Source organism: Sparassis crispa (genome assembly GCF_003851025.1).
Source record: "Sparassis crispa DNA, contig_000006F, whole genome shotgun sequence".
Taxonomy (NCBI): domain Eukaryota; kingdom Fungi; phylum Basidiomycota; class Agaricomycetes; order Polyporales; family Sparassidaceae; genus Sparassis; species Sparassis crispa.
Genome location: NW_020939753.1, coordinates 1,273,594 through 1,294,539, shown reverse-complemented (window position 1 = coordinate 1,294,539; position 20,946 = coordinate 1,273,594). Strand labels below are relative to the sequence as shown.

The window sequence follows — 20,946 nt, the reverse complement described above, 5'->3', positions numbered from 1 at the left end:
TAGAAGCACATGCTAATTCCAACACATAAAAAGCAGTATAATTGTATTCTGTGAAGGAAATGGAGCATAATGCTCTCTTAAACCAAGTAAATCTGAGTAAAACTGACAGAGATATCTCAGTTTTAGATTAGAATGCTCAGCGTGAAGTGCAGGAAAATTGGACAAATGCCAGGAAAATTTTAGAATGACTCTAAAATGCACATAAACATGTTATACAGGGCCCCTTGTTTTTACATGCAGTGCACATTTTGTTTTCCTTGAAGAAACAAGCAAAAGTAGGAGAGAATAGAGAAAATGGATTGTAGCACTGCAGAAAGAGAGTCTGCTGTTCTCAAAGTGACACTGTCAGATTTAGCTTTAAAACCCGGTTAGAATGCCTACAGGGTTCATCCAAATTCCAGCAGAATTGAGTGAACTACAAGCCTGGCAAGTTTGGCTGGATGTGTAGAAACAGGTGCTTTCAGTTGAAATGGATTCTAGCACTACAGAAAGTGATTCCTGTGTTCTGAAAAGGTACCATCAGATTCAGCTCAAAGAACTGGTCAGAATGCCTACTTGGTTCATCAAAATCTGAGTAGAATTGAGTGAGCTACAGGCCTTGCAAGTTTGGCTGAAAGTGTGGGAACCAGTTGCAAGAGACTTGCCTAAATTGGTTAAGGTTTGAGCGGACAACGAAAAAAGCGTCGATGTGATCCAAAAAATCGAGCGCATCGACACTTTTTTCGTTCTCAGCGCTCTGGTGGCTGAAGAATTACTAAATGCAGATAAATGTTCAAAGTCAGCACTTCTGTTTCTGGACTAAAGAGCCGGTATACCCGGGACCACTATAGAGCTTGACTTCCAGGTCATTAGCTTCATTAGTAACTGTTGTAAGGCAGCTTTTAAGCACTATAGGCTCGGAGTTTTGGTATAAGTACAGGCTATGACAACAATTGTAAGGTCTTTACAAACCCATACTAGGTGACATTTTAAACTATTATAAGGCCTTTACAACACAAACTAGATGATCAGAATATTATGAGGCCATTACAAACTGATTCTAGAGGGTGTACTAGAATCCAATAAACAGTATAATAAGGCATTGTAGGAGGCTTACGAAGTGTTACTATACAACATGCTAGAAGTCAATATATCCCTTTGTAGGCTACTGTAAGGCCCCTACCAATGGATACTAAGTGGTATACTAGACTATTGTAAGCATCTTATAAACTGATACTAGGTGATATATCTAACTATTGTAAGGCCCTTATAAACTCACATACTAGGATATTTACTAGAGATTACTAGACACTATTGCAGGTTACTGGAGATTTTTACAAGTGACATCAGGTAACATATACAGACTATTGTAAGCTCAATACAAACTGACACTATAGAGTATACAGATACCTTGCTATAGGCACATTTGTAACAGTTTCTGGTGTCATTTTTTGTAGTGGTTTGTATAGGCAGTTTCTAGGGTCATTTTTTGTAGTGATTCTTATAGGCACATTGGTAACATCTTTTGTAGTGATTCTTGTAGGCACATTGGTAACATCTTTTGTAGTGATTCTTGTAGGCACATTGGTAACATCTTTTGTAGTGATTCTTGTAGGCACATTTGTAACAGTCTCTAGGGTCATTTTTTGTAGTAGTTCTTATAGGCACGTTGGTAACAGTTTCTAGTGTCATTTTTTGTAGTAGTTCTTATAGGCACGTTGGTAACAGTTTCTAGTGTCATTTTTTGTAGTGGTTCATATAGGCACATATGTAACACTTTCTAGTGTCATTTTTTGTAGTTGTTCTTGTAGGCATGTTGGTAACCTTTTTTTGGAGTGGCTTTTATAGGCAGTTGGCAACTTTTTTGTTGTGATTCTTGTAGAAACATTTGTAACAGTTTTTAGGGTCATTGTTTGTAGTGATCCTTGTAGACAGGCACATTTGTAACAGTTTCTTGCATCATTTTTTGTAGTGGTTCTTGGATGCTTACTAGACATTATTATATGGCATACTAGCAGTCAGTAGAGAATATATTAGACTATAAGAGGCTTATTGATGGTTTTTAGGTGGTATGGATTCAGTAGATAACATTGTAGATTGTTGTAAGACCCATACAAACTGACACTAAGTGGCATACCAGGCTATTATGAGGTTATTACAATACTAAGCAACTTGCTAAAGGTTAGTAAACTATATTGTAAGATATTGTAGGAGCTTACTAGACATTACGAAATCTCAAAAAATTATATAAATATCAGAAAAATCGTAGCATGACTATAGAATCTAAGATTAAGAAACTTTTATCAGATAGTTACCTTGGAGTAGGTACATGACATAGTAGGCTATGAAGGTGATCCTTATAGAATGAATATTAATGACTTTTTAGTCAGGTTTTTATATAGATTTTATAAAATGACATAGTAATATCATTTTGAAGCCATTTTTCAGCCGATTCTTTTGGAATGCATAGTAATCACTTTTTAGTAACATTTTTATACACTTTTTGCAAAACAACATAGTAATATCATTTTAAAGCCATTTTTCAGTTGAGCCTTTTAGAATACATGCTAGTTACTTTTTAGTAAGGTTTTTATATCAATTTTATAAAATGACAAAGTAGCATCATTTTAAAGCCATTTTTCAACTGAGTCTTTTAGAATGCATGCTAGTCATTTTTAGTGATGTTTTTATATACTTTTTGCAAAACAACATAGTAATATCATTTTGAAGCCATTTTTTGGCTGAGTCTTTTAGAATGCATACTAGTTATTTTTTGTAATGTTTTTATATACTTTTTGCAAAACAACATAGTAATATCATTTTAAAGCCATTTTTCGGCTGAGTCCTTTAAAATGCATACTAGGACCTTTGCAGTAATGTTTTTATATACTTTTTACAGGGTATCATTTTAAAAGCAATTTTGAAGAGCATTTTTAGGAGAGGCGTACTAACAATTTTTAGTAACATTCTTATACAGTTTTCATAAAAGGATGCAGTAATATCATTTTAAAGTCATCTTTTAGATAATTCCACTCTGAGATACTTAGCAATATGTTAGACTATTATTAGGCAGCTATAAATAAATTATTATCTATATTATACTACTTATTAACTGATATTAAATGGTATGGAAAAAGTTAGTAGATGATATAGTAGACATATAAGACTCATGTGATAACATAACATATTATTGTTATAAAGTGTTTTGCATACTCTAACACACTATTATAAGGCTCTTATAAACTATAATTCGATGGCATGTTATAAGTCAGTCAAGAGTATAATATTGTTACAAGCATACCATATATTACTAAGCAATATACCAGTTATTGAATAAGATTGTACACTATTATAATGCTTTTATTTAGAAAGCACTAGCATTTTCTTTTAACTACTTTATATAGACATATAAATGGCATGCTGGACTATTGCAGTACTGTTACCAAATATCTGTAAGTAAAATATTAGATAAATAGCATACTAAAATATTGTAATGCAGTTGTTCATGATACCTAGAGTATCCAAATAATATTGTAAGTTATTCTAATACTTTATTTCTTTTTAGTATAAAATGAATTTTCGCATAAATTTAGTTAAAATAAAAACAGAGTATCAGAGCTTCAAAAAATTGTACACTGACAAGAAAGACTTGAGTTCTTTATACTTATTAGTATCAGATGAAATTTTAATATATTTTCGCCTAAAGTGACTATTTTGAGCGAATACAAATGGTGAAATCTTTAAATAGATACTGAATAAAAATACAATATGCTATGCAATGCAATGGACCACTCTTCACAAGTAATCAACTGCTAAGGAGTAATACAAAATAATTAATGTATGTGAGAACAAGTAGATGATGAGAGAAAGACCAGAACACAGGACCTCAGGAATCGTTTCTGCCATGTAAAGCAGTGGCCTACTCCCCACAAGTAAGATGGTATTGGTCTTGGCATGATGTAGCAAAGTGGATCGGTAGCATGTATTATGCACACCTGAGATAATGCTGGTCCATGAGCAACTCAGAGAGCAATGGTTATTTCAGTGCTGCGACTCAAAGTGATGTCAGATAAAGGGCTGCTCTATAAGAAATAACAGTGAGATGCAGCGAAAGAAACAGAACATCCTAGTACTCCCCCATCCTCAGCTTATGACACCCCACACCCAGCAGTTCACCTCAGCATTCACTAAGATTCAAGTCATACACATGTGAGATGGTGCTGGTTCCGGCATGAATGGGCAGGTCATGTCCTCAGCATTCACCAAGATTCAAGCAACAATCAATATGCACAAGTAAGATGGTATTGGTCTCGGCATAATGTAGCGAAGTGGATCAGTAGCATGTATTATGCACAGGCCTGTGCACCATATAAAAGGGTATACTCTGATATGATAGACATTCACATGTGAGATGGTGCTGGTACCAGCATGAATGGGCAGGCCATGTCCTTAGTATTCACCAAGATTCAAGCCATGCACATGTGAGATGGTGCTGGTCCCGGCATGATGTAGCGAAGTGGATCAGTAGCATGTTATTATGCACAGGTCTGTGCACCATATGAAAGGGTATACTCTGATATGATAGACATTCACATGTGAGATGGTGCTGATCCCGGCATGAATGGGCAGGCCGTGTCCTCAGCATTCACCAAGATTCAAGCAACAATCAATATGCACAAGTAAGATGGTATTGGTCTCGGCATAATGTAGCGAAGTGGATCAGTAGCATGTATTATGCACAGGCCTGTGCACCATATAAAAGGGTATACTCTGATATGATAGACATTCACATGTGAGATGGTGCTGGTACCAGCATGAATGGGCAGGCCATGTCCTTAGTATTCACCAAGATTCAAGCCATGCACATGTGAGATGGTGCTGGTCCCGGCATGATGTAGCGAAGTGGATCAGTAGCATGTTATTATGCACAGGTCTGTGCACCATATGAAAGGGTATACTCTGATATGATAGACATTCACATGTGAGATGGTGCTGATCCCGGCATGAATGGGCAGGCCGTGTCCTCAGCATTCACCAAGATTCAAGCAACAATCAATATGCACAAGTAAGATGGTATTGGTCTCGGCATGATGTAGTGAAGTGGATCAGTAGCATGTATTATGCACAGGTCCGTGCACCATATGAAAGGGTATACTCCGATATAATACACATTATATCTTGCCAATCTATGTTGAGTATGTCTACTCCAGTACTCCCCCACCTTTAGCTAATGGCACCTCATCAGTGCAGTGAGATGCTGCTTCAACATCCTCGTACTCCCCCGTCTTCAGCTCATGACACGTTACTTCAAGATGTGCACTGAGGAAGTGCAGGTCTGGCTTGACTTCATCTGCCCAGTCATTCAGCAGCTTCAGGCCATTAGAGAAGGTAGATGATTACAGTGTGTTGCATATGACTCTGCAGTTGCGCGACACACAATTTCGGGAATCTTTGTTTGTATGAGCCAAATAAGTGATCATTTGTCACGCATGTCCGATGATGTTGTCTTTCTTGCAGATCCAGCATGGCATTGCTAACATCACTCGAGATGCGCCAGAATATGGTAGTCTGTCAGTTTGAACAGAAGAAAACTATTCTGAACCCTCATATTGAGCATGGAGGTGTCAATTTGCTGTGAGGACCAGCTGGAAGGTCAGATCCACCAGGACAGCCTGGAAAACGGTGACCCTAGCAGGATGATGCCAGCAGTTCAAACATGGAGGTATGCGAAAGTGTGACAACGGTCACTTATTTGGCTCATACAAACAAAGATTCTTGAAATCGCGCATCGCACAACTGCAGAGTCATATGCAACACACTGTAGCATAAGACCAGTGATACAGATCTTTTCAGGAATCGTCACTGCCATGCGGAGTCGTTGCCCTCTCCACACTTGTGGTGACTTTGAAGGCTCATCACAAACCTTCTCTAATGGCCTGAAGCTGCTGAATGTGATGCGACATCCAGATCATGGCCGGACACCCGTAACCGGCCGAAATTTTCGACATTTTGGACCCTTTTTAGGCAATTTCCCTCATTTTTGGGGCAGTGACATGCAAAGACCTTGTGACAGTACTACATGTGACCCATGACAGCCGCCAAATTTCGACACAACAGAAGGGCGTGTGACACGTGACATGTTGAATAGATCGAAATGGTACAGTACTCTGTTCTTTTCGAGCTCCTCCTTGTACACTGCTTCCTCTTCTATCTTAGCAGCTTCCTGCCATTGCTTCTCAGCTTCCTTCGCCAAGTGGACCTGATTCTCGATATCTGCCACTTCTGCAGCTACCTTGCTGCCAGCAAATCTTTTATTTTTATTTTTATTTTTTATTCCGGTTTATTGTCCTCGAGGGCGGAGCCCTATGGTAGACAGGTAACTACTGTAGCTAGCAAGTGTATATACGAAATGGGTTGTCGAATGAAACATATTGCCTGCGCAAGCGGAGGGCTTTATGGGTGGTAAAGTGAAATCTGTGGGTTGAGAAGGGGTAAGTGCAATGCAGAGGGGAGGTGGGAGGTAAAGGTAAGGCACGCTCTCAAGCACACACCCTGGACCTCTGACGATTGAACGCAAGAGGCTAGGTTCTAAACCCGCTGCCCTTGTGGGTGGTAGGAACTACCCCCGGGTTTTTCCTCTTGCCGCAGTCAGAGATCCGTCCGGTGGTCCCCCACCGGCCGTCAAAACTCCCCTAGTCTCTGGGGTGAGGGTGTGCTTTCGGGCTGCTGATCTGTACAGTAGGGTGGAGGAGAGGGAGGGAGTGTAAAGAAAGAGAAATGCAAGGAGGAGGAGGGAGACGAGTGAGGGGGGGCAGGAGCATAAAGTATGACCTGTAGCATAATGGGGGAGTCAGAGATGTACAATAGTAGGGGGCGAATACTTCTCGAGTTGTTAGGACTTGGTCAGGCGGCGGTTGTTGAGCGTGCACAGTTGTCCATATGTGGCGGTGAAGCGGTCAGTGGCATGGATGCAGCGAAAGAGGGGGCGGATGGTGCGCACACTCGTTAGGAGCTTTGGGAGAAATCATGCTGTCCGGCCTAGTTCATGTGTCAGGATGTCGCATTGTCAGCAGTGTGCAGGGCAGGTGAGGAGGAAGTGGTGTATAGATTCGGGGTGATTGTGGCAGGCCGGGCAGGTCTTGGTGGCAAAGCGGTTGATGCGGAACAGATGCATGTTGAGGGGAGCATGGCCCATCTGGAGCTGGATGAGGAGGCTAGCATGATGGCGGGGGAGGGCTGTAACAAGTCTCTCAAACTTGGGGGAAGGGAGCGATGGGTCTATACGGGCAAACACATGGCCACGTGCTGAATCCTTTCACGTAGTAGCTGCCTGGGTCTTCAGGCCTAGTAGGTGACTCTGACGGAGCTTGGACGTGCTGAGCAGAAGTGGGGCATGTACACATTTGGGGAGTGCCATGGTGAGACTGGAGTTTTCACGAGCGGCCTTCTTTGCCTCTGCATCAGTGCGTTCGTTCCCGGTCACATCCTTGTGCCCAGGAACCCAGCAGATAGTTAGGGCCTATCTGCCAATCTTGTGTTTCTGGATGAGGCGGTTGATGTCCTTGTGGAGCATGTCCAGGAGATAGTGGCTGGGGGCCGAGTGGCGAAGCTGGGTTGCCTCTACTGCGGCTTTGTTGTCTGCTGCACAAGAGGCCTTGTAAATGACGAACTCTTCGTATATTAGTTTCACCCCTAGTATGAGGCCGACGTCCTCAGCCTCGTAAACTGTGTGTTCCGTGGACTTTCCAAGGTGGAAGTGGAGGACTTTGGGGTTAGCGTGGCCTTGTCTGTAGAGAACGGCGGCGGCACCGACTCCTCCATCAATGTCTGATCTGTCTGTGTATATCCAAAGGCCCTGTCTGCCCGCCCAGTCAGCTTCCTCCTTCAGGGCATCAGACTTGCTTGCTGCGATGGACATCTGGAATGGTGGGGACCATGAGGGGGGGAAGCGGGCTGCGACAATCATCTCGATGTCATCTGGGTGAAGCTGGTATGTGTGTAGGAGGTTGTGTAGTGGGGAACGGTGGTGTTTGACTAGGTGTGCACTTGCTCTCTTGACATGAACATGTAGTGGGTGGGATGGGGGGAGGGTACAGAGGTGAAGGGCCGCCCGGTGGCAGTGTTTGTCAACTAAGAGGGGGAAGGGGAGGAGGTTGGCATGGGCATCAAGCATGTCACCTGCCGTGGACTTCATGGCTTCAGTTATGAGCAAAGCGGCCTGCCTCTACACCTGAGATAACTTCTTGATCACCCCGACTGATCCGTACATAGTCTTGCAGCCTGGGATCTTCCTGAGTGGGGTCAGGAATACATCAGCTGCGTACAGTATGCACGGGACAGCGATGCTGAGATAGAGACGGCGCATCTGTGAGAAGGGGATGCCTGCAGATGCTCTCACTAGTCGGCGGAACTGTTGGACCCATGTGATGCCTTTGGCAAGTGCTCCTGCCACCTGTTCATGGAAGTGAAGGCGTCAATCAATGATTGTGCCTAAGAACTTGTGCAATTCAGCCAGTTTGATGGAGGCTGTACATAGTTCGAGTGTCGGGCCAAGTTCATGTGGTGTTGCAGACATGTTGAGCAGACCAAACTTCTCCAGGGAAAACTCCGAGTAGTGTGTGGTTGACCATGCCATTGTGCCGCGTTCATCATCCATGTAGCTGCAGAGGATTGTGTGAGTCTCTTCAAAGTCCTTACCAATAGCTATGATGGCTGCGTCATCGATGTATCCTAGGGCGAGTGATTGTGGGATTCTGTAAGCAATCTCAAAGAGGTCAGAGTTATAAAATTCATAGAGGATGACTGAAAGGGGGCAGCCTTGGTCGATGCCATTGATAATCTCGAAGAGGGCTGATCTAAAGTCGTTGAAGAGGATTCTGGTGCGTCGGCCTTCAAGGTGCCGCTTCAGCCAGTTGATGATCTGAGAAGGGACGCCCCTGGTGTGCATGTTGTGAAAAAGATGATCTAGGAGGGCACTCGGGAAGGCAGCCTTAATGTCCAGGAATAAGATAGAAACTACTTTCCTTTGCCATCAGGCGTCCTTGACCATCTTGACAAGCAGGTGGAGGGAGTCTGTTGTACGTCTCCCTGGTTGACCTCCAAAGTGGTTGTGGGTGAGGAGGTCATGTGCTTCTAATTCATAGACAAGGACATCAGCGGCACATGCAGAGAGTATCTTACCAATGCAGTTGAGTAAAGTGATAGGTCTGTAGGCTTTTGCGGCTGAGTAGTCAGATCGACCTGGCTTCTGGATAGCTACCATGTTTGATATCTTCCATTCTGCTGGGTAGATTCCTAGGTTGAAAGTGCCTCAGAAGAGGTGACCTAGGTGTGGGAGCAGTAAGGCAATGCAATGTTTGTAGACCTCATTGGGTGCCTCATCAGGGCCGGGGGCTTTGAGTTGTTTGAGTCTCTTGATGACTGCCTCGATCTGAGCATTGGTGATGAACATGAACCTAAAGGCAGGCTTGCAGTACTTGGGTTTAGCATGTAGTAGAGGGGGATCACCTGATGCAGGGAAGAAGGCCCTGTACAAAATTGCGCTCTTCGCCTCATTGTCTTCGGCCAGTGGGGAGTTTCCGTCCTTGAGTGGAGGAACACGGGGGCGACTGCCATCTGTGGGGCCAGCTGCAGTGAACCGGTTGATAGTCCATATGGAATCTGGGTCAGAGGACTCCAACCAGGCCTCCCAGTGGTCTTGCTTTGCTAACTTGATCTCATCGCCATAATGGTTGTGCACCTTGCGGTATTCAGCATGAGATGGATGGTCGGGAATGTGACAGAGGCGGTGGGATGCTCTGGCCAGGCGTTGCAGGGCTCGTCGGGACTTGGCAAGGTCTTTCGACCACCAGCATTTTGTGAAAGGGGTTGGTCTAGATATGGGAACCGTTGTCTTGATGGTCTCGGAAATGGCATCGGAGACAGACTTGAGCACTATGTTGAACTGCTCTGTGGTGGTCAGTTCACCTTCCCCTAGCATGTATGAGTTGAGGTTCCTCTTGAGGCAGGTGCGGAAAATGTTCCAGTCTACATCTCGGAAGTTGCAGCGCAGGGCCTCATGAGCTGGGTGTATCGCGATGTCGAGTGTGAGGGCAATTGGGATGTGGTCCGTGTAAGGTGGGCGGAGGGCTGGGGCTGTGTCACAGGAGAGGAGTTTGTTGGTGATGTCTGGGGAAGCGAAGACATTATCTGGCTGAGTGTAATTCTTCGTCAATGCAGCTTCTAGGGTAGGGGTACCTTGAGGGAGGAGCATTGTGAGGTCGAAGGCTGTGATGTTGTCTAAGAGGGGTTGGGACTGAGACAGTGCTTCTCTTGTGAATAGGTGATGATTCCGCTCCTCGTCCCACATGAAATGATGTCGATTGAAATCTCCTGCCCATATCATGTTCGCTTCCACACCATCGGGCTGGGAGAGTTGTCTAGTGGAGCGGGCGAGGAGGTTGATCGACTCCTGGTGTCGCTGATTGTTGTAGACATTGAAGACATGTAAGGGGCCTGATGGGGTGCATAGAGTGATGGCCGTGATGTCTGGAGAGTCAACCTTGACTTGGGACCATGTCTCACCAGAGATTCACTTGCTAACAAAGATGATTGAGCAGGTATGTGGGCTGTCATCGGAGTAGTGGGTGTGTGGGTAAATGGCGATCCAGTGTGACATGGCGTGGGTCAGGGATGTGCGAGGGTCAAGGTATGGTTCTTGTAGGAGTACGAGGTCGAAGTCAGAGGTGGAGAAGGAGTTAATGAAGGCCAATTAAGCAGTGAGCGACTTGTTGAGGTTCAACTGTAGGACACGGAGCATCTTGGTTTCACGGTCTGGTGTACTAGACATGGAAACCAGTGGGGGATGCTCTGTCGTAAGAGAACTTGTCAGAGGCATGAGAGCCTCGGGAGTTTGGGCGTTGACCATATGGGTTCTGTGGCTGGCGGAGTTGGGAATGAGGGAGTGGGGAGCTACGAGTGTGTTGTGCATGTTCTCTGGCCCGGCGGGCCTGCGACGGGTGGGGGAAGAGATCAGGTTGAGGGTAAAGGTCTTCTGCTTGGTTGGCCCAGTTCTGAGAAGGTGGAGCTGCGGGTATGGGGGCAGGAGCATATTGAGGGGCTGCAGCATGTATCGGCAGCTGGCCTATGAGCTCCCATGAGGATGGGTCCACAGTGGGGAAGAAGTGGTATCTAGATTCTGATTGGCATTCCTTCATGTGGTGGCAGTGTTCCTGGAAAACTGGGCAGTCACGGTCCCATGCGGCATGGTCTGTAACAGTACGACCAGCGTGTGTGCAATTGCAGCACTTGAAGTCTGTAAGGTCCACTTCGCACTCAGCTGTCTTGTGTGAGATCGAGGCACAGTTTGCGCAGGTGTCATGTATCTGCTTGCAGTCCTTCGCGATGTGTGGGGCTGCAATCTTCTGGCATTTTAGGCAGCGGCGGGGCTCGCAGATCAGCTTCCGCACCGAGACTGACTTACTGGCTATGATGAGACCATCGCGGACAGCACGGTTAGCTGCTTGTGGAGAGTTGAAGCGGAGGATGAGATGGGCGACCTTCTGGCCTTTGGTCCTGCGCTCTGGAGCCTTGATCCAGTGTGCTTCCTCTATGACTCCAGGGTCAAGGTTGTTGTTTCCTTCGACGAAGCGGAGGTAGTCGTGGCTGTCCGAGTTGCATGCGATGGGGACAAATTCGGCCAGGGTAGAGTAGGTGTGTACCTTCATGCACGAGGCCTGGTCACCGAAGTGTGCTAAGAAACTCTTCATGACATCGAGCTGTGGAGCCACTTAGCTGATTCCAGACTGTCCAGGTCATACATGATTCCCCCATTGTGCAGACGGGTGACTGATTTGAAAGTGAAGGATGAGGGGGCATCTGAGCAGGAGATTCCCATCAAGTCGTAGGCAGTGCTTGCCTTGGCAAGTAGTTCATCTTCATTCAGGGCGGAGCTGTCAGTGTGCTTACACATTGCTCCATTCACGATGACTTGGCATGACCGTGTCTTCTCTCTGGCCAGAGTCTTTGCATGGGTCAGCGGGAGGCTTTGGCTGGTTGCTGCAGCATAAGTCAGTGGAGCAGGATGAAAAGTGGTACTCACCTGTGGGGCGGCCTCCGGTTTGTGTGCTTCAGCGAAGGACTTAGTGACTTTCCTCATAGACTGTCCTGCATCAGTGGCCATGCCATGGAGGTTGTCAGAGATGGTGCAGAGGGACTGGTGAGTGTCCCTAATGTTGACCACGTCCTCTCCCAGTTGTTGTGCAAGGTTGGATAGGTTGTCAGTTCCTTGTTTAGCTTGCTCGCAGGCCTCTGTAGCTGTTTTGGTGATTTTTTCTATTTTTCCCTCATATTGTTCAAGGCGGGCACATATGCTTGTCATCGCCTTGACTGTACTGTCTTCCTGAACTATTAGCTCCGTGTACCATGCAAGGGAGACTAGAGTCTGCATTAGCTTGGTGTCAGAGGTGCGGGCCTTAGCAAGGCGGACGAGAGCCCGTGTTAGTGTCTTCAATTCTGCAGCCTTACCCGCAGTCGCGAGTTCATTATTACATAGGAATATCAAGGCTTTGTCAGACGTATCAATGCTGTGGTTGAAGGTACTCAGCCAGTCTGTTATAGTGGAGTTCTTATTTGTAAAGAGGTCTGACTTAGAGCGCGTTGCCAGGCGGTGGATGCTTGCATTAGTGCTCAATGTTGGAGTCTTTTCAGTGGGCCGTTGGTTCATGTCTGAATTCGCTGCCCAGGGGAGTGTAATTTCTGGAGCTCCAGAAAAAGCCGCACGGTGGCCTGTTCCTATTGGACCAGGGCTGTGGGAAAGTTGCCTGAGATGGAAGTATGAAGCAAGAAGAAGTCCGCCAGCAAATCTTATCTGCATCATTCCCTGCCTGCCAGATGGCTTTGAGCAAATCAATGGCTTGTGCCTCAGTAGTGTTTGCATTGATGAAAGGTGCACGACTCACTACGTAGGTCACGGACACGAAGTCAGGGCATTGGGCATCAGCTGGATCTGTCAGTATTCACTGCATTCCTTATCGGAAGGCTGAGGATAATTTTTGAAAATGAAATAATGAGTAGCTGTACTGCGAGCGTACTCTCGAGCAGTACTAGAGAATGGCAGTTGTGGCAGCGGAATGAGAGAAGTTTCGCGCCCCAACTGCCTAATCCGTATGTAGGCTATATTCTACGTTCGTGCTCGTGCCTCGCTCTCTCTTAGAAACCGAATCATGCATACTCCTGCCAGATTATTGGCAATTGCATTCAGTAAGTAGTGTCCTTCGAGTAGTAAATGAAAAACTTATTCGACCTCCAAAATGAGCAGTTCTCGGCTCTTTCCGTGCGTCAACCGGTGGATCGGATAGTAGATACCTTCAAGGTCGGAGCCGACGTCCGATCCAGCGTAAGCCCAAAAGGGTAGCTGCATCCAAACGGCGTCACCACCTTTCGACACTCCTTCCGCCACTACCTACAATGCTCTCCAAACATGCGCTGAGGCGTGTGCCCTATGCTGTGCGTGGGTCCAGATTTCGCTCCGTGGGTCCTCAGCTGCTGCACCGTACACTGGCTACCCTGGCTGTTCCGCCTTCGCCCAACGACCCTTTTGCTAATGGGACGAACGCATACTACGTGGAAGAAATGTTCAGGCATTGGAGGGAGGATCCGAAGTCGGTGCACGTATCCTGGGATGTGTACTTTTCCGGCATGGAAAATGGGCTGCCGAGCTCTCAAGCCTTTCAACCGCCTCCAAACCTTGTCCCAGCTCCCGCCGACGGAGCACCTGCCTTACATGCTGCTGGCGGTGCCGAACTTGACGATCATCTGAAGGTATTTTGTTTTCTGTCTCACTCTGAGAGATCTAGTGACGTTGATATAGGTACAACTACTCGTTCGAGCATACCAAGTACGTGGGCACCATGTCGCCGACTTGGATCCTCTGGGAATCCTTGACGCCGACCTCAATGATGTTCATCCGCCCGAGCTGGAACTGAGTCGTTATGGCTTCACGGAGCGTGATCTGGAAAAGCAAATTGCACTGGGGCCGGGAATCCTGCCACATTTCGCTACTGAGGATCGCAAAACCATGTCGTTGGGAGAGATCATAAAGCTCTGCAAGCGTATCTATTGTACGTTGGCTTCACAATTCTTCAGTACTCTTACTTAGTCTGGCGAATGTCCCACAAGGCGGTGCGATTGGTATACAGTACATCCACATCCCAGACAAGGAGCAGTGTGACTGGATCCGCGAGCGGATAGAGATCCCAAAGCCGTGGAATTACACGGTGGAAGAAAAACGCATGGTCCTCGATCGTCTCATATGGTCCGAGTCGTTTGAGAAGTTCATGGCAAGCAAATATCCGAACGAGAAGCGCTTCGGTTTGGAGGGGTGCGAGGCATTGATTCCGGGCATGAAAGCTCTCATTGATCGCTCCGTCGAGCACGGCGTCAAGCATGTCACCATTGGCATGCCGCATCGTGGACGTCTCAATGTACTGGCGAACGTCGTTCGGAAACCAATAGAAGCAATTTTGAACGAGTTTTCTGGGACCGCTGATGACGATGACTCTCCTGCTGGTGACGTTAAGTACCATCTGGGTGCGAATTACGTCCGTCCCACTCCATCTGGAAAGAAGGTCTCCCTATCCCTTGTCGCCAATCCTTCACATCTTGAGGCCGAGGATCCTGTGGTGCTCGGCAAGACCAGAGCGCTCCAGCATTTCGAGCAGGATGAGGCGACACATGTCACTGCCATGGGTGTCCTTCTCCACGGTGATGCCGCCTTTGCAGGTCAAGGTGTGGTGTACGAGACCACCGGTTTCCATAACCTCCCGAACTACGGTACCGGCGGTACGATTCACCTCATCGTCAACAACCAGATCGGTTTCACCACAGATCCTCGTTTTGCACGCTCCACACCATATCCCTCTGACATAGCGAAAGCTATCGATGCGCCGATCTTCCATGTCAACGGTGACAACGTGGAAGCTCTGAATTTCGTCTGCCAGCTGGCTGCTGACTGGCGAGCGAAATGGAAGAAAGATGTTGTTGTGGATATAGTATGCTACCGTCGCCATGGTCACAACGAGACCGATCAACCAAGCTTCACTCAGCCACGCATGTACAAAGCTATTGAGAAGCAGCCTACTCCACTTACACAGTACACCAAGTTCTTGGTGGGCCGGGGAACATTCACGGAAAAAGACATTGAGGAACACAAGAAGTGGGTATGGGGCATGCTGGAGAAAGCTGCTAGCGGGGCAAAAGACTACGTTCCTACCAGCAAGGAGTGGCTTTCGGCGTCGTGGCAGGGTTTCCCATCTCCGAAGCAGTTGGCTGAAGAGAATCTGCCAACGCGCCCGACTGGAACCACAGAAGAGGTGCTCAAGCGTATAGGTCACGTCATTTCCTCGTTCCCCGATGGCTTTACACCACATAAGAATCTGGCTCGTATCTTGAGCAATCGCGGCAAATCGGTTGAGGAAGGTCGTAACATCGATTGGGCTACAGCGGAGGCGCTTGCGTTCGGTTCGCTGGCCTTGGAGAAGATTCATATCCGAGTTTCTGGTCAGGACGTAGAGCGAGGCACGTTTTCGCAGCGGCATGCCGTTGTCCACGATCAGGAGAACGAACAACAATACGTCCCTCTGAATGACTTGGGATCTAATCAGGCACGCTTCGTCGTCTGTAATTCCTCGTTGTCCGAGTTTGGCGCTTTAGGTTTCGAGCTCGGCTACTCCCTCGTTTCTCCTGATGCGTTGACGATCTGGGAGGCTCAGTTTGGCGACTTTGCAAACAATGCACAGTGCATTATTGACCAGTTCATCGCATCAGGCGAGAGGAAATGGTTACAACGCACCGGCCTGGTCATGAGTCTGCCGCATGGATTTGACGGTCAGGGACCTGAACATTCGAGTGGAAGGTTAGAACGCTTCTTACAATTATGCGATGATCATCCGCACGTATATCCCACCCCAGAGAAGATTGAGAGGCAGCATCAAGATTGCAACATGCAGATTGTGTACCCTACGTGAGTATTATTACCGGTTGCTGCAGCCTTCATAAGCTTATATCTTCTCCAGAACTCCTGCGAACTATGTGAGTAACAGTGGGGCTTACAAGACGTAAATAATAGAATGTTTCTCCTTCACAGTTCCATGTTCTTCGCCGGCAAATCCATAGAGATTTCCGCAAGCCTGTAAGTCACTACAGACGTTCATGCTCTCGTTGTCTGACTTCCGGCTAGCTGGTGGTTTTCTTCTCAAAATCTCTACTCCGCCATCCCAAGGCTCGATCTGACCTCTCGGAAATGGTTGGCGAGACGCAGTTCCAGCGCTACTTACCCGATCCTCATCCCGAATGCTTGGTCAGTCCTGAACAAATCAGACGGCATATTCTATGTACCGGTGTGTCATTCGTATTCGATCGGTATAACCTCTATTTATCCAGATCCTCCAGGCCAAGTCTACCATACACTCCTGCAAGAACGCGACGACAAGAACATTAGCGACGTTGCGATAAGTCGCTTGGAACAGATCTCTCCATTCCCCTACGATCTGGTACATATACCATTTATGTCCCCTATAGACTGGATCTGAATGGATTTTCACGTAGCTTACTCCTCATCTGGATAAGTACCCAAATGCTGACATTTTGTGGTGCCAAGTACGCTCATCAATAACTCTTTGAACATATTCTAATACTCAATGTACGTTCATAGGAGGAGCCACTGAACAACGGTGCTTGGACATACGCTGGGCCTCGCATCCTGACCGCCGCCAACGAGACGCAGCATCACAAGGGTAAATATCCTTTATATGCCGGTCGTGACCCAAGCAGCTCGGTCGCTACGGGGAGCAAGGTATGCAGGTGCTGATAAGTTGCATTGGGGTGCAATCTGATTCTTGTTTGCCCTCTAGGCAATGCACAAAAAGCAGATCGAATTGTTCCTAGCCACAGCATTTACATCGTAATCACTATCTTCGCAGCGCTTTCCATCCTTACATTCCGATAGTCGAATACCGTCGTTATGCACAGTTGAAGTCGGAATAGCAGCACATCATTCATGACAATGTAATTCACAACGATCTAGTATACATGTCACGAAGCCTGGGCTTACGCTATCCTCGGTCGCTTCCTTCCTCTGTCGTCAAAATCAGTGTCGCTCTCTCTTTTGCTCCTTACACCTGCAATTCTCATATATTCCTTGCGTTTTTCCCTTTCCTTCTCGCTTCTCTTTGACTCTTCGCTCTCAACCTTTTTCCGGTGTAATGTCCTGCGCTCCTGCTGTTTCTCCTTCCGCCGTACAATTTGGTCCTTGCGTAAAGCGCGGATTTGCTGTAGCAAGGTGATGGTCTTCCGCTCTTCAGGCTCCATCACAACCGCACGCTTCTGCGTATACGTCTTGCGATGTTGCTGTTTGATCAACTTGGGTTTAGATGAATATGGAAGAGCTGCTTGGAGTTTCTTGGGCACTTGGAGGGTATTGAAGCGACGCGCTGGCCGTGCAATAGCTTTGTAGGTGGAATTTGCATTCAAAGGGGTCTTGATATTCTCTTCTCGTCTAATCTGACCAGTCAATCGCATGCCAACCCACTCTCTCTTCTCAGAGAGTAACAGAGATGTCACAGGATTGTAGAATTTCCTTGGCTGAATAGAGTACCAAGCTCGAAGGAAGATGATATCTGCAGCGAGATGTTATTCAGTGAGCAGTCAAGACAACAGATCATTACATACCACTCATAAGGACTTTATCCTCAAACGTTGCTCTAAAAGCACCATCCGGTTTCGAAAGAGCCTTTTTCACTTGACCACGTATTCCGGATACAGTGCGAATATTGGCACCCTCAAACTTCGCCACTTCCAGCGCGCTGCCGAACATGTCCTTCACGAATGCAGTGTTCTTGAAGATTTTGAATGGTACACCGGTCAACTTGAGCTTCTTCACGATCTTCGAAGATCGGTCAATGTCAAGCACAACGCCAGTGGCAGACACTCTGAAGCCGACGACATCTCCTGACAGAGAATTGAAAGCGCAGAAGCCTGTGTTTGGCAGAGCGATAGGCCCATAGAACGTCGCATAACAGTGCATGTGTTCCGGCGTGTACTTCAGCATACGCATGCGGATGGAATGATCGTCTAGCGAATAGATCGGGATGGTTTGGAACCGCCGCCACCCTTGAGAAATGATCAGGGGGTCGTTGGTCTTGAGGGTCTTCGAGGACCAACGGTGACGTTTAACTCGCGCTTGGGTATATCCAAAGCGCTCCTCTAACGGTAGTAAGCCACCAACGATGATGGGATAGGAAGGATCAAAGTTCTCGACCATCTCACATGGTACTTCAAGCAACTCAATGCGCACATAGCATCCTGGACGATATCCCTCGATCATCGCGCGAGATTCGAGATCCACACCTTCAAAAGCGGCGCGATTGAGCTCGAGCTGCACGGACATCTGTTCCTTCTGCTCTTCGTAGAAGTCCAGCTTGGAGCTTTCTGGATCGTCGTATTGTTCGTCAAACTTGCGTTTGAGAGCGACTTTCTTCGCTGCAAGAGCAACAGACCGTGCTGACTCCGTATTAACGCCCGCCTGTTCGTTGCTGCTGTCTGCTACTTTGAGATCTCCGTCGTCGTCGAGAATGAGATCCTCATCATCACCGGGTGAAGGCTGCGTCTTGCCTAAATCCCCTGTTATGAAGAGGTTGCGGATGGAATCCAACACTTCCTCCTGTTCCCATTCCTTGAGATTCTCCAAGCGAGTGAGATCACTGGTCATATCGACTTCTTCGATGTCCGCCGGCCCCATAGACACGACAGTGAAGAAGTCCTCGTTGGTCATAAGCCCGCCAGTAGAAGGATCTGCTGAGGAGGTAGAGACACTTTTGTGCAAGATTTCGTCGGCCGTCATTGAAGTCTGATAAATCAACCGGGTCCAATCCTTCCTTCTGCCTTTTCGTGAGTGCTGTTCGTACGAGTTCTTCGCATTCGCATCCAGATTGGACTTCCACTGAGGTACCTCATCTGCATCAGAATCTTCTCCCAGCTCATCGTCCGTTGGAACATCCAGATTACCATCGTCAGCGCCATCGAAGTGAACACGCTTGCTGCGCTCTCCCTCGTTTCCCCCGTATGATCCCATGTCAGAATCACTCTCAGCAAAGTCGATTTTGTCTCCCTGACGATCATGGGATGCTAGATGTCGCATGGAGCGGTGCACGTTACGCATAATAGAACGACCTCGATCACCTTGTTGAGTGGACTCTCCTTCAGCATCCGAGCCACCATACTGCATTTCATCGTCTAGAAGTGACACCGAGTCATCTTCATCATCCTCACTAATCGACCAGTCTTCGTCATCAACCTCCTCGTCTTCACTGGCGTCTTTGTCCTCGCTCTCATTCGGGTGTCCGCTCGGTGAACCACCAACCACGAGGGGCTTAGATGACGACCCGAATAGCCTGATCTGGCTTTTCGCGACAGCGTCTTCAAGGGTAGATTCGACGTCGTGCAGGTCCATGACCATCCGTTCCCCTTCTCCCTGGAGAACTGACCAGAAATCAGATGGGACACGAATCAATGCACGGAACTCGCGTACCATCCGTGTTTCCTCTAGTGAAGCTACCTGGTATGTTAATATAGACAGCGTCCTTGTCGTACATCACCCCGCCGACATCGCTCATGGGCGCGTGCACGAGCAACTTCTTCTTCTCACTCAGTTTTCTCCTCTTCTCCGAGTCAGCGTCGGGGAGCGGACACGGATCGCCGAGGACAGCGACACTCTTCATGGATAGATCTCCTACACCGGGAATGTGCACCTTGGTATTAGGACGGAGATTTGTCCCGTGAACATACCCATAGACAGTAACGGAGCGGTCACACTTGCCCTTGGACTGGCGTATCTCCTCGCGAGCTGTCATATCTTCTAGACGGTCCACAAGAAGGTAAGGGTGCGTGTTGCGGAAGATGAGGGGTCGGAACTTCATAACGCTGATGAAGCGGGAGAGATTCAGGATCTCGGTATCGGGGTAACGACCGTTGAGAACACCGGAGAGATAAAAGAGCTTTGCGCCCTGATATATCTCTGTCCAAAAGCGCTTCTTCAGCGCCTTCTTTGTGGCACGAAGAGTAGCGGCCTTCTTGATGAGATCGAGGTGGGTGAGAACACCGATGACCTTGGGGAAGCCATGGGACTGCAAAATATTGAGAAACTCAAAGGTCTCCTGCGTATATATGGGTGTGAGAAGAGTAGTGGTAAAGAACAAAAGGAATATACCATCTCAAACCCGTATGATCCGTCTATCATGAGCAGCACGAGATCTGCGACCTTTGCGACGTCTATCATAGAGTTAAGGTCGTTGTTGCATTCGAGGAAGGTTATCCTCTTCTTCTTGCCACTGACAACGGTGACAGGACCCTGTACATGGTTGAGAGTCTGCTTGGTATGTCGACGGATGAGAGACTTGATTAGTGTTGTTTTCCCTACACCTGGGGGACCGACTATGGCTACGATGACCGGAGGAGGATGGTCGTCGGGTGTACGGTTCACGAGCGGAACATGGAGACGTGTTTGGTCCTGTTCTACTTTATGACGGCCCTGACGGTCAGCACGGCGACCGGACTTGGGAGCGAATGCCTGGAAGAGGTGAGACGGGCGAGATTAAAGCGGGGGGAGCAGGTACCTTTTCGTTGAAGCCGTGCTGCTTCTCCTTTGCCCTTCCTTTCTTCTTGTCAGCCTTTGCACCAGACTGAGCCGGGCGATGCGCCTTGTGCGTCTGCTTCTCCATCCCTGGCCGTATAGCAATATCCTTGATCAACAAGCAGTCATATAATAAAGTTTTACATATTCATGTAAACACCTCATGTAAGGTTAGGGTTTGACAAGGAACGGTCACGTGACTACGCGTCTTGTTGAATGCCGTTACTAGCTCTGCCTCAGCTCTCTTTCGCCGCTCCTTTTCTAAGTCTTGATCGCCTTCCATCCATATCATCGCGATACCT

General features: G+C 47.5%; 8 protein-coding genes across 8 annotated transcripts; 2 read left to right on the top strand and 6 right to left on the bottom strand.

The window, feature by feature from the left end:
- Positions 1-6,820: 6,820 nt before the first annotated feature.
- Positions 6,821-7,288, top strand: SCP_0704750 (hypothetical protein; the record flags this gene model as incomplete). Its single annotated transcript, XM_027760400.1, has 2 exons — positions 6,821-6,971; positions 7,050-7,288. The coding sequence occupies 2 exons, from the start codon at positions 6,821-6,823 to the stop codon at positions 7,286-7,288; spliced, it is 390 nt and encodes a 129-aa protein (XP_027616201.1).
- A 210-nt stretch (positions 7,289-7,498) lies between these two features.
- On the bottom strand, positions 7,499-8,173 carry SCP_0704740 (hypothetical protein; the record flags this gene model as incomplete). Its single annotated transcript, XM_027760399.1, has 1 exon — positions 7,499-8,173. The coding sequence occupies one exon, from the start codon at positions 8,171-8,173 to the stop codon at positions 7,499-7,501; it is 675 nt and encodes a 224-aa protein (XP_027616200.1).
- Positions 8,174-8,452: 279 nt separating this feature from the next.
- Positions 8,453-8,926, bottom strand: SCP_0704730 (hypothetical protein; the record flags this gene model as incomplete). The annotated part of the gene is made up of 1 exon (XM_027760398.1): positions 8,453-8,926. One exon carries the CDS (start codon positions 8,924-8,926, stop codon positions 8,453-8,455), a length of 474 nt encoding a protein of 157 aa, XP_027616199.1.
- Positions 8,927-9,289: 363 nt separating this feature from the next.
- Positions 9,290-10,363, bottom strand: SCP_0704720 (RNA-directed DNA polymerase from mobile element jockey; the record flags this gene model as incomplete). Its single annotated transcript, XM_027760397.1, has 1 exon — positions 9,290-10,363. One exon carries the CDS (start codon positions 10,361-10,363, stop codon positions 9,290-9,292), a length of 1,074 nt encoding a protein of 357 aa, XP_027616198.1.
- A 436-nt stretch (positions 10,364-10,799) lies between these two features.
- Positions 10,800-11,726, bottom strand: SCP_0704710 (hypothetical protein; the record flags this gene model as incomplete). The annotated part of the gene is made up of 1 exon (XM_027760396.1): positions 10,800-11,726. One exon carries the CDS (start codon positions 11,724-11,726, stop codon positions 10,800-10,802), a length of 927 nt encoding a protein of 308 aa, XP_027616197.1.
- A 265-nt stretch (positions 11,727-11,991) lies between these two features.
- Positions 11,992-12,682, bottom strand: SCP_0704700 (hypothetical protein; the record flags this gene model as incomplete). The annotated part of the gene is made up of 2 exons (XM_027760395.1): positions 11,992-12,015; positions 12,059-12,682. The coding sequence occupies 2 exons, from the start codon at positions 12,680-12,682 to the stop codon at positions 11,992-11,994; spliced, it is 648 nt and encodes a 215-aa protein (XP_027616196.1).
- A 743-nt stretch (positions 12,683-13,425) lies between these two features.
- Positions 13,426-16,922, top strand: SCP_0704690 (2-oxoglutarate dehydrogenase, mitochondrial; the record flags this gene model as incomplete). Its single annotated transcript, XM_027760394.1, has 10 exons — positions 13,426-13,779; positions 13,829-14,078; positions 14,137-15,979; positions 16,032-16,047; positions 16,103-16,147; positions 16,196-16,355; positions 16,408-16,508; positions 16,564-16,614; positions 16,670-16,810; positions 16,869-16,922. 10 exons carry the CDS (start codon positions 13,426-13,428, stop codon positions 16,920-16,922), a joined length of 3,015 nt encoding a protein of 1,004 aa, XP_027616195.1.
- A 142-nt stretch (positions 16,923-17,064) lies between these two features.
- Positions 17,065-20,732, bottom strand: SCP_0704680 (Ribosome biogenesis protein; the record flags this gene model as incomplete). The annotated part of the gene is made up of 5 exons (XM_027760393.1): positions 17,065-17,633; positions 17,686-19,494; positions 19,544-20,168; positions 20,222-20,581; positions 20,628-20,732. 5 exons carry the CDS (start codon positions 20,730-20,732, stop codon positions 17,065-17,067), a joined length of 3,468 nt encoding a protein of 1,155 aa, XP_027616194.1.
- Positions 20,733-20,946: the final 214 nt, after the last annotated feature.